At 37.4% G+C, this 12,201-nt stretch overlaps 1 protein-coding gene across 2 annotated transcripts; it reads right to left on the reverse strand.

The window, feature by feature from the left end:
• Positions 1–322: 322 nt before the first annotated feature.
• On the reverse strand, positions 323–11,105 carry calhm3 (calcium homeostasis modulator 3). Of its 2 annotated transcripts, XM_086181442.1 has the most exons (5): positions 10,871–11,105; positions 9,372–9,450; positions 2,396–2,523; positions 2,151–2,278; positions 323–1,314 (listed from the first exon to the last, which is right to left on the reverse strand). In XM_086181442.1, exons 1-5 carry the CDS (start codon positions 11,013–11,015, stop codon positions 865–867), a joined length of 930 nt encoding a protein of 309 aa, XP_086037568.1. In that variant the 5' UTR covers positions 11,016–11,105; the 3' UTR covers positions 323–864. The 2 variants fall into 2 exon arrangements, with proteins under 2 accessions (XP_086037568.1, XP_086037566.1); XM_086181440.1 differs by having other exon boundaries at positions 9,372–11,009.
• Between the last annotated feature and the right edge of the window lie 1,096 nt (positions 11,106–12,201).

The raw sequence follows: 12,201 nt of genomic DNA on the forward strand, positions 1-12,201 counted from the left end.
CCAAAGTTCAATATTTTCAACTTGCGCGAATGGCGCGAATGGGGCGAATGCATGAATTCGCGCCATTCGCGCCGCCAGACTGAAAATTCACGTCATTCGCGCGTTTGGCATAGACTTCGATTGGAAACTGTTCGTGCGAATGGTGAATTCGCGTTCGGTGTGAACGCACAGTACTGTGACTTTCCTGTGATTGGCATGCCAGCTCTTAACAGGAATGAAATGATAGACAGGTAATACCTTAGGCTACACATAAACACGGCGTCTTCCTCTATCCATTTTCTCAGATCACAAATATTTTACAGACTCAATGAACTTAAAGACCTTATATGAATTTATAACTGTAAATAGTCTTATTTATTAAACTTTACATATATATGCTAATAAACAGCTCACATTTTGACCATTTTTAACTATTATGAACTCTATTAATGAACTTTTTATTATTTCTAATGCTATGTAATTTATGTGATATTTGTACAGGGCTACAGATGGATCAAGTACAAATTAACACAAAAAAGAAGAAAATATGTTCATGAAAATGTATGCAATGTAGAAAATTGTTATAATTTTGTTACCAAATGCATATTCTTATTGAGTAACTCTGCTTTAAACATATTCATCACTCATAAAATTAAGCTGATTTAATGGCATTACAAGGGCTCTCCATTAATGCAGCACACACTGCCATGAAGTCTGAAGTCTGGGGTCTTGATAAAGCAATCATCATCATGATAATGTAGCCCTTTTGTTACAGGACATTTTTTGACACACCTATACAGTAGTTTGTTCAATTGTATCTTTAAAGCACTGTCAAGTGTCAGTAAATTCAGTGAATTATTGAATTGATTCACACAGACCTGTGTTTTATACATCAGAATATAAAGTCTTTACTTCATGGTCCTTCAGGGTAAAACACATCTTGGGTCTGTAAGCTATTGTGGTGACATCCAGTTCAGGTTTATTACAATACCACTGGTTGAGCAGCTGGTCCACCTGCTCTTGCTTTGTTATCCCATGAAGTCTCTCTTCGTCCTCCTCGTGCTCCTCTGTGGAATATTTGAAAAACAGTGGATGGTGGTGGAGATGGATTGTGTCATCATCCCTCATGGTTTCAAAGAACTGGACCACACACTTTTTGGCAAAGTCTCGAGCATGGAGGACACAGGTTTCATCAAAGAGCTTCTGCTCCACATCAAGGTAGTTACTCCAATAGCGTGTCTGCAGGAAGGTTGCATGGTCATCGAAACAGGGCTTGATAAGGCGTCCCATTGCTCCCAGTACAATCAGGAAGAGGAGGATGGACCAGCCAATAGCCTAGACAGGAAGGTGAGCGACACACAGCCAAAAAAGACATGGTGAAGCAAACTGAAAATGGCACCACAATAATGTGTTTTAAAACTCATTGTACTAGATTATTATGCAAGGTCTCAGCAGTATCCGCACAAGTAAAGTATCTTGACAGAAAATACATTTTCAAAAATGTGATGGCATGAAATATTTTGTTAGGTGGAATGCCTGGGGGACCTTGTCTGTCAAAGTAAGTCTTCAGCCCCCTCTTAATCATTAGATATGCAGCGATTCAGACACAACTGCTTAGCTTTCAAGCTTGCGAGATATGGATCATCCCACCAGGCCAGTCCACTTGCAGTATGACCAGTCACAAAAAATAAATGCATTCAGCTCTGCTAAATGGCTCCATCTCCATTTAAAAATTAAATTGTTCTAAGACCTCATTGTGAATTTATAAAACCATGGATCTCTACATGCCAAGTGTGCCGAGGAAACTTTGATATTCTGTTATGAATTGGTTCAACAGTAAATATCCCACAAAAATTAAACAAGTTTTCCTGGTTTTAATCCTCAGCCTATATTTTGCGCTATTAATTTGTGTAATCACCAGTCTATATTGACATGTCCATCCCTAGCTTCATGATTTTACTAGAAACATGTAAATATGGACAGACATAAAGTACTTTGACATCCGTTTCACAGGGCCTTAAATATGTCATTGAGTTATATTACACTAAGTCCTAATCATGCACATGGAAAAGTCTCCCCTTCTTCATTCCTTCTCTAAACTGCAAAGTCTATGTACATCATTGAAAGTGCTGAAAGTGATTCGTAGGTATGCTTTCAGTGTACTAGTTTACTTGTGAATAGCAGCGAACATAACGAGAGACTGCTTTGCGAAAAGAACTATTCCTAAAGATGACATCCTCTTTGCAGGGCACTTTGGCCATGATTTTGATGATGTCCAGTCCAGTGTTGTTGGGAAAACCTGAGCAAGGACACAACAGACATTAGTGAGACCAGTACTATGACATATACAACAGACATACTGTATTACTAAAAGCACTGATTACCTATTTAGAACGTTCTATATATTTGGAGATACCTGAGAAAAGTGCAGGATCAACACTCGTACTGAAGGCACAGATGAAGATCTTTCCGTCCAGCAAAGTGACAAGTATCCATACCATTGGTGCCAGCAGGGCCCGCTGGACCATAGCTGAGAACAGGTACCTGACAGAGAGAAATGTGATTAAAAAAAATCCTTTGGAAAAGACATGTATATTCTCTAAAATTTCCTCAGTATTGGAGTTTAAAGGAAATTGTCATCCAATAAACTATTACATGGACGCTTCCCTCTCGATTGTGTCATCCACTGTTGCTCTGCTCTATTACACTTTTAATTAGCCCAGATGTTCTCAAAAACCTATTCACTATTTAATCTGTGCAAACCTGCACCAACATTGTCCTTCTTTAAGCTTTGCATTTACCCCATGTATTCAGGTTGTGCACCAGTGATGCACTTATGTAGTCATATCTGGTTTCTTTCTTGGAATGCAAAATGAAGAGGCACTGTATATAAAAACACAGTGAAATTCAGTGGATTTTTAAAAAATTTTTTTTTAGCAAAGACATTTGATTAAAATGGCTTCATTAGATTGGAAGTAGCACATTTTCCATTTAGGTATAATGTTTAAAATGTGCTGATGAAACAGTTCAGCAGAAAATGCAAAAAAAAATCCTCATTTAAACTAGATTGGCAAGCAAGTATGACTGGGGTTCAAGCCCTGACAAGTCAAACCCTGGAGCCCAGGGGATGTGATTACAAGCGTGCACAACAAAAGTTTGACTTTGCGCCGAATTTTGCAAGAAGACTCATAAGGTCACCAGAAACAACTGAGTGTTGTTTAACATTAACAGGACCAATTGTTGATGAGATACTCCACAGCATTTGGTTCAAAAGTAAAGTCCATAACTTTTGCATTTTATGTGTAATCACAATTATTGTGATAACTTTTAATCCACAGCATATCCAAAATGTCTGAAACATACAAAGAGTTTAATACAAGTTTGGAAAAGTAAACTTTTTATTTTTAGCAATTAATTAATTAATCAATCAATGGTGTATTTGTATTATGCAACATTATGGCACAGAGGTGCCATAACACCAGTCGGACCACATGCAAAGTTTAGCAAAAAATGTCATTGGGGAAGAAGAAAAAAGTTATTGATGAAAGTTTGGACCGATGGCCTCCTAAGGACAGAGTGATGAACGAATTAGGGAATGTCTGTGACAGAATGGGTCTTATTGACATCTGGAGGCACAGAAACCCAAACCAAAAATATATATACTTGGAGTAATAAAGATAGATCCCAACAATCCCGTATAGATTTTTGGTTGATCTCATCAGATATAGATGATAAGCTGGAGTCAGTAATAATTGAACAGATCATCAGGCTGTCACTATTAAAGACAATATGGCGGCAACTAGACTCACCTCTAATGGGGACTACTGGAAACTGACTAGAATAATAATCCAGAATAAGCAATTTAAAAATGAAGCCCAAAAAATAATTGAAAAATATTGGAGGCAAGTAAACTCATTTAACAGTTTGGGGGAATATTAGGAACTATTGAAGTATGATATTAGAAAAATGGCTATTACATTTGGAAAAAAATTGTCAAAGCACATAGAGAAAGAGAACATCAGAAAAGTACAAGTATTATAAGACTATCAGAGAAAGTAAGTTTATGTGGAGAAGAACTAAATGAATTGTCAGCTTCACAACTTGAACTAGATAGAATGTGTGAGGAGAAGGCCAGGGGGCCTTCGTCAGGTCTCGAAGGAAGTGGCTAGAAAAAGGGAAAAATACACAAAATACATTTTTAATTTGGAACAAAGGAACTTCGAGTTAGCCTCTCTTTGTAGACCTCAGATTAATAATCATGTACTGTATGTGAGGATGAAAAATATATTTCCCAGAATGTAGCTGATTTCTATCAGGAATTACATGCTGTTGATATTGAAAATGAAGGTAACACTGATTTATTTCTTCAAGACATTAAGAAGAACATTAAAAGTATTGATGACAACTTTAAAACTGAGTGTGATCAAGGGGTTAGCTTAACAGAGGTAAAAAAAAAAAAAAATGCAGAGTCTCTAAAAGATAGCAAATCTCCAGGTAATGAAAGGTTATTATCTGAATTTTATGAAGAATTAAATGAAATATTAGCCCCATTTTTAGTTGAGATCTTTAAAGAAGCCATAGAAAAAGAACAACTTCTGCCAGCTCTTTGTCAAGGTCTCATTAAACTGATTCCTAAACCAAAAAAAGATAAATTGAGTATTGAGAATTGGAGACCTATCAGTCTGTTAAACAACAATGCCAAAATATTTGCCATGATATTCGCTAAAAGATTAAAATTTAGACTAGATGATATCATTGATGAAGAACAATCAGGCTTTATGCCTGGAAGAAATATATGTAATAATATCCTATTAATATTAGATTGATTACAATGATTTTATATTAGATGATCCTACATCTGTAGGGGAATAAGACAAGGATGTCCTCTGAGTCCTTTCCTGTTCCTCCTTGTAACCCAAATTATGGCTGTTCATATTAAAAAAGGGTTATTCCAAGGTATAACAGCCTTGGGTAGAGAATTTAAATTAGCCCAACTGGCCGACTATACCACAGTTTTTCTATCTAACAGGCAAGAGGTGATAAAAGCTGTTAATTGTATTGAGGAGTTCTCTGTTGTATCAGCTTTAAAAATGAATCTGAACAAATCTGTTTTATTTCTGATAAAGGTATGTGATCAACTTGAAGTGAATGGTATCCCTGTAAAGAAAACTGTTAAGTATTTGGGTGTTGTTATTGATAAAAATGAAAAACTTCGCAGTGACTTAAACTTTGATCTTATAGAGGAACAGATTGCTAAGAAATTTAACATGTGGTTGATGAGAGATCTTTCATTGAATAGCAGAGTTTTACTGTCCGGGGATATCCCGAACTGTATTTGTGTCTTTATCACTGGAAATGCCTGCTGCAATATACAAAAATATAGATAAAACTTTATTTAATTTTATTTGGAGGAACAGATCGCATTAGTTAAAAAAGACATTTTATGTAACTTAAGATGGGATGGAGGTCTTGAGGTGTTAAGTTTTCAAACACTAAACAATATGTTCAAAGTAAAATGGTTAACTAATTTGATCAAAGAAAAAGATAATAAATGGAATACTTTTTAACTCTGTTGGTGGTCTAAAATTGCTGTTAAAGTGTGACTATAAGAGTGATAAATTACATGTTAAATTAGCCAACTTTCACAAACAAGCGCTGCTGGCATGGAAAATGGTGTACAAACATAACTTCTCTCCAAAAAGATACTACATCTGGAAAAACAAGAATATCCCAGTATAAAAACAAATCATTGTACTTTGAAAAATGGGTGGAGAAGGGAATTGTTTCAGCTCATCAACTGGTGAATGCTGGGGGACAATTACTCAGGTATGAGAAATTCCTTAATAAATTTAGGTTGCCAATTACCCCCAAAGAATATTCAGTGGTCTTTGATGCCATACCAAGGAGGGCAGGGTAGCTGATTAGGGGAACAACTGGTGTTACAACAGATCCACTAAAGAACACTTTGTTTCTCGGAGGGAATGATATTATGAAGAATAAATGTTTGAATAAATTCATTAGGAGCCTCCAGCTGAGTGTAACTGTACCCTCAGCAAAACTATTCTGGTCTGCATGGTATGGGGATATTGACTGACGGAAAATTTGGCTAGTTGGGGATAAATTTTGTTTGAATAATAAGATTAAAGAGGTGTCATTTAAAATAACGCATAAAATTTATCCAGCCAAGAAAACCCCAGAAAGATTTAATGTTGATATTGAATATTATTGTGTTTTCTGTGGATCTGAGGAAGAAACAATTTGCCATCTATTTTATGATTGTACATATGTTAGAATATTCTGGAGGGATGTGCAAAATTACATCAATAAGAAAACTGGACAAACAATCCACTTAGAGGGAAAAGACATTTTTATTTGTTTTGAAAAGAAACAGAAAGAAAAAGACTTCATCTTTTTTGTTCAGTTGCTTCTTTTCTTAGGTAAATTTCACATACACAAGAAAAAATGGACTGACTCCAAACCCAGCTTCAATCATTTTCGAAATGAACTGGAAAACTACTACAATATTATCGACGGACTTAACCGCAAGAAAGCTTTGAAAACAACCCAGTCTCATGTCAAAACGTAAAAAGGCTACGTTTGTCCACAGTGCAAAACGTATCAGTTCTACGATAAAGGCCTAAAAATTGTGAAATGTGTACGTTTTTTTCCCCCTATTCTTTTCTATTGGAATGCTGGTAGGTCATGTGACTCTTTCATGCGGGCCTCTCTAAACAAAAAACATGGCGGCCGCTCCTGCCATTTTTCAGAGGAAAGTGCCTTATTCCGAGATAGTTTTGAGTTAATAAAGCATTCTGATGACATTTCTAGCGAGAAATATGCATTTATTTTCATAATATTCGCACAGTTCTTGTGTATAATCTTTGGTTTGTTCGTTATTACGATGAATCTTTCACATCTCGGAAGAGAGTCGGTTCAGTGTCACGTTTCTGCTGTTGCTATGGTGGTTGCTAAGGACGCCATTACGGACGAGCGTCATTTCAAGATAGGTTTGATTTTTAAAAAAGCATTTTAAGGACATTTCTGGCGAGACATATACATATTATTTCCATAATATTCGCTCAGTTCTTGTGTATAATCTTTGATTTGTTCGTTATTACGATGAATCTTTCACCTCTCGGAAAAGAGTCGTTACAGTGTCATTTTTTCTGCAGTTGTTATGGTTCAAACCACGGAAACCTAAATGGCGTTTATGTCATTGTATTTTGTTGTTACATTGCGTCGTTATCTGAGTTGATGATATATTTGTGGGGTTGTTGACTAATAAAAATAATATAAAACATATTGGCCCAGGAATTACCATCAAAAATAAAATAGCTTCGCTTGTTTGTAGTTGTTTGTGTGATTGTTGACTACAGCTGTTCAACAAAAATAATATGAAATGGATTTTAGTGCCCCAGGAATTACAAACATCTGCTTCCGGGGAAGTCAGCCCCGTTCTTCTGTGAGAAAATCCAGAAGTTATCGCTCACTACGAGGAAAAAAAACAAATATTTTTAATAATTTATCTTTTGATTAATAAGACAATCTACAAATTCATTTAATTTCTGGATGTTTATTCTACCTACAAAGTACATTTGTAACATTATAGATCTAACAATCAGCATTATGAATATAAACAATGATTCAAACTAATGGGCGCGGTCTGCTGACGTCACATCTGTCACAGGCTAACTTGTGCACTCAGAGGCGGCCTTTTAGTTCTACCATTTCACGCTATATTTACAGATTTATTATTGAGTGGAACAAACCATACTTATGTCTGGGTTAATCAAGGATATAATTAAAGAAATCCAAACTATTTGGCAAGTTAAATTTATCCTAACTGTTCTTCATATTTTGTGCTGGGAATGTCATGTAATATCTTTTCAAATGTAATGTGTATTTTTACTGCTCCAACAAAGCTGTTCCTCTTCGTGGGTAAATCAATCATTCAGGCAATCAATAACTGAATGTCTCTGATGCATGTACAGTGTGGACTGCATGACAACAGATGCGATCCTTATGGAGGACAGAACAACATATTAAAATTTCAACTTCCTAGGTTAAAAGAGAAAAAACTATCCCCTTGTGAAACTGGGCAAAATCAGGATAGTTTTTTTCTCTTTTAACCTAGGAAGTTGAAATTTTAGTACGTTGTTCTGTCCTCCATAAGGATCGCATCTGTTGTCATGCAGTCCACACTGTACATGCATCAGAGACATTCAGTTATTGATTGCCTGAATGATTGATTTACCCATGAAGAGGAACAGCTTTGTTGGAGCAGTAAAAATACACATATCGGAACGAAAAAAAATTACATTTGAAAAGAAATTACATGACATTACCAGCATAATATATGAAGAACAATAAGGATAAATTTTACAAAAAACTTTAATTATATCTTTGATTAACCCAGACATAAGTGTGGTTTGTTCCACTCAATAATAAATCTGTAAATATAGCGTGAAACGGTAGAACTAAAAGGCCACCTATGAGTGCATGAGTTAGCCTCTGTGACGTCAGCAGACCGCGCCCATTAGTTTGAATCATCGTTTATATTCTTAATGCTGATTGTTAGATCGATAATGGTTACAAATGTACTTTGTAGGTAGAATAAACATCCAGAAATTAAATGAATTTGTAGATTGTCTTATTAATCAAAAGATAAAGTATCAAAAATATTTGTTTTTTTTTCCTCGGAGTGAACGACAACTTCCGGATTTTCTCACAGAAGAACGGGGGCCGACTTCCACGGAAGCGGATATATGGAATTATTTTCATTGAACAGCTACAGTCAACAAACACACAAACAACAACAAACAAGCGAGGCTATTTTGATGGTAATTCCTGGGGCAATATGTTTTATATTATTTTTATTATATATGTTTTATATTATTTTTAAACCGAACATTATAAACAAGAACTGAGCGAAGATTATGAAAACAAAATGCCCCCTAGATTGGTGGTGGTGTTTAGGCTGGAATTTAGGTTGCGAAGTAGGTCGCTACTCGCGCTAGTTGTGGTTTCGAACAGCCTATGACCTACTCTGCGACCTACGATCTGACCTACTTGGCAATTCTGACGCAGCGACGGTGATTTACAGGATCACCGGCATTTTCAGACACGCCGCACTTTTATGTGTAATGATGACGTTGTCAGCGCGATGACGTACAAGAGAGAAAAACTCCACAGCAGGAGTTCAGATCCACATCTGCTGGAAGCTTGAATGCGCCCTAATGGAGAGCAAATGCAGGTACAAAAACCCGCATTGATATGCGTTTCCAATGTGAAAGGGATATATGAGAGTTTTGGTTCAGCTTTTTTATGGAGCAATTTCTCTGTGTTGGTTGACACAACTGATAAATGTGCACAAATCAAAGAGTTGAACTTACTTAACCACAGCAGGATTTTTGGATCTTCTCCCAACGGGTCTCATCCATTCATCCATCATGACACTTGTATGTCGATTAACTAGGACCCCCAAGAAGAAAAGTATGATGGGAGGAATAATCATCACTCCCAGAGAGTACAGTTTGTTGAACTGAGGAAGGCAGGGGCAGTTGAAATCAAAGCTGGTGTAGAGCTTAACGCTGACTAATGCAAGTATGATACAAATCCCATTGGAGATGGACTCTGAGTTGGACTGGAAATACTGCAGAACTAACTTCAGACGCTCCATAATTTCAGTATCGTATGAATAGGTTCAAGGTGGAGGATGAAAAAGCAGGTTGGTCTGACAGGTGCAGGGCTTTTTTATCTTAGGGAATTATTATGAAACAAAAAAGCTTCTGTAACTTATGGTGAATATGGTATAAATATTTCTTTTAATACTTTGTTCTAAATAGCACACTGATTATTTAAAGTAGTTCACCAAACCTTGCAATGCAGGCCAGTCTTTCCAGAACAAAGGCCTAAAATCCACCATTCAGCAGCTCCACCATTCATTAGCCTTCCTTCACAGCTGTGTTTGTATGAGAATAGGAGTCATGGAGTCATTCTTGTAATGTTTCAGGGAAGGGCTGACAAAGTATGGTTACGCCTGACCAGGTGAAAAGAATACCTCTGACCACACCCTGTCTAATTTACATAAAAAGCTCATAGAAAGGATGGAGCCACAGCAGTACTTCCTGACTGCACTGAGACATTAACATGCATTTGACTGCACATAAGATAAACCACTTTAAAAAAGTAATTAAATTACATCTTTTAGGCCATCAATTGTCTTACCCTTAATGAGAAGAACCACAACAGATGACTGCATACCCCCTGCATAGAAAGTAGTATTTCTCAACCAGTGGTCCATTGAACATATATTGGTCTGTGATATTGCGGTAGTGCATGGGGTTGGTGATAATTTATAATTAAAACATGTAATTTGAATGAATAATGTCAATATGGCTCCGTGTGAGTGGCAGTGAGTTGCAACAGCTCTCATGTTTCTTCCCTCAATTAGTGTTTTTTAGTATTTATTATTCTTTTTCTTGTTTTTAATCCCTCTTTATGAAAGCCCTATGGAATTACGTACCTCGGGTTTTCAGTCTGGTAACTTTTGCGCTACTTTTTTTTTTTTTTTTTTACTTTTTGAGTCTGCCCAAGGTGACCCCTTCATGCCATGGCTCCATTTTTTACTCCCGGGAACAGCTGTTAGCCCTCCAACCCTCTAGGCTAAATCATGCTTAAACGTCAAAGATTCCAGTGGAAATTAGAAGGAATTGGAGAGGGTTCAGGGCCGGAGTCAAGCCCCGAGAGAGAAACCGGAAGTATAAACCATGCATAAACCGCTGTCTCTCTAACAAGATGGACAGACTGTCGGCGCTTACAAGGATGCAGCGAGAGTACACGGAGAGTAACCTCATGTGCTTCAGGGAAACATGGCTGAACCAGGACGTACCTGACTCTGTTGTCACCCTGGAACGATTTTCTCTAATAAGCGCGGACCGGAGAGTGGCGGAGGTTTGTTTGTGTTTTTCTAAGGAACAGCTCTGCAGTGGAGACTTTGAGCTGTTAGCAGTCCGTGTTCTGCCTCGGGTGGCCATACGTCCGGATTTAGGCAGGACAGTCCGGAATGGACAGTCCGGAATTCAAATGTCTTGTCCGGCGTCCTGCGCAGCCTCAAGTAGGACGCTCATTTGTCCTGCTTTATGGAGTTGCACATGAATGCAACGCAGCATATCATCCAATGGCTGGTTAAAAATGATTGGCTAAAACGGTGTCACTCAATTATCTGATTTGTCATTGGTTGAAAATGTAAACAAGCCGCCCCCTTTTCCCAAGTGCTAGCTGTGCCGGCGTCTCATCTCATAAGGGGAATGTTAACATGCCCGAAAAGATGGACCTTATTCAATATCGAATGGTCAAGAGAGCACACGTTTGTCAACAATTGTAGCAAAGACGATTTGCATGCGTATTGCGTACTTTGTTTCTGTGATGTGGACGTTAGCGAAAAAGAAAGACGGGAATTGAAAGGCTTGCCTGTAAAATAAGTTTTTTTTTCTATTTAGAACTGAAATGTGTATTTTTGCATTTATTTATATATTTATTAATTTGTATGTATATTTAATTTGCACATTTAAGGCCATAAATGTTCTGCTTTGTGGCACTGTACTTTGCAAGACAGATGTATTGAATATATACAACTACTGTGAACAAATATTTTTCACTTTATCAGCAATATTTTTTCCTCTTCTGTTACTACATCATGATATATCATAGATAAATTGATTTGTGATGAACATAGTACCTCAGAATCACTGTACCATGATATCATTATCATGTACAAAATTATATTGTCATGGGGAGTACACCAGATTTGTATGATGCGATTTTTCTTTCTTCACTAAATGCCACAGTGTCCTCCTTTTTGGTGATGTGGAAATGGCCACCTTAGTTCAGCCGTGAGTCACCTCCACCTGCTAAGGAGACTGAGGTCCTTTGGGGTTAGCAGGGCCCTACCCTGGATTTTTTATGTGGTGGCCTCTGCAGTGTGCCATGCCATCGTTTGCTGGGGTAGCTTAGTCACAGAAAGGAACCGGAAGAGATTGGACAAACTGTGAGAGGAGCCAGCTCTGTCCTGGGCTGTTCACTGGACTCCATAAAGGAGGTGGCAGACAGAAGGATGTTGGCCAAGATGACATCATAAAAAAACACTTCTCAAACCCTCCACCACACTGTGGAGACCCTGAGCAGCTCCTTCAGTTCCAGACTGCTGCACCCTCAGTGCAA

This window comes from Aulostomus chinensis, chromosome 16 (genome assembly GCF_037954235.1).
Source record: "Aulostomus chinensis isolate RoL2024-O1b breed Wild chromosome 16, RoL_Achi_v1.0, whole genome shotgun sequence".
NCBI classification, from domain to species: Eukaryota; Metazoa; Chordata; class Actinopteri; order Syngnathiformes; family Aulostomidae; genus Aulostomus; species Aulostomus chinensis.

Excerpts from the sequence above, each read along its gene's own strand:
- calhm3 (XM_086181440.1), bottom strand. The coding sequence starts at position 9,658 with ATGGAGCGTCTGAAGTTAGTTCTGCAGTATTTCCAGTCCAACTCAGAG. Across the intron at positions 2,524-9,371 it reads AAAAATCCTGCTGTGGTTAA|GTACCTGTTCTCAGCTATGG; the intron begins GTAAGTTCAACT and ends TCTCTCTGTCAG. Across the intron at positions 1,315-2,150 it reads ATGTTCGCTGCTATTCACAA|GCTATTGGCTGGTCCATCCT; the intron begins GTAAACTAGTAC and ends CTTCCTGTCTAG.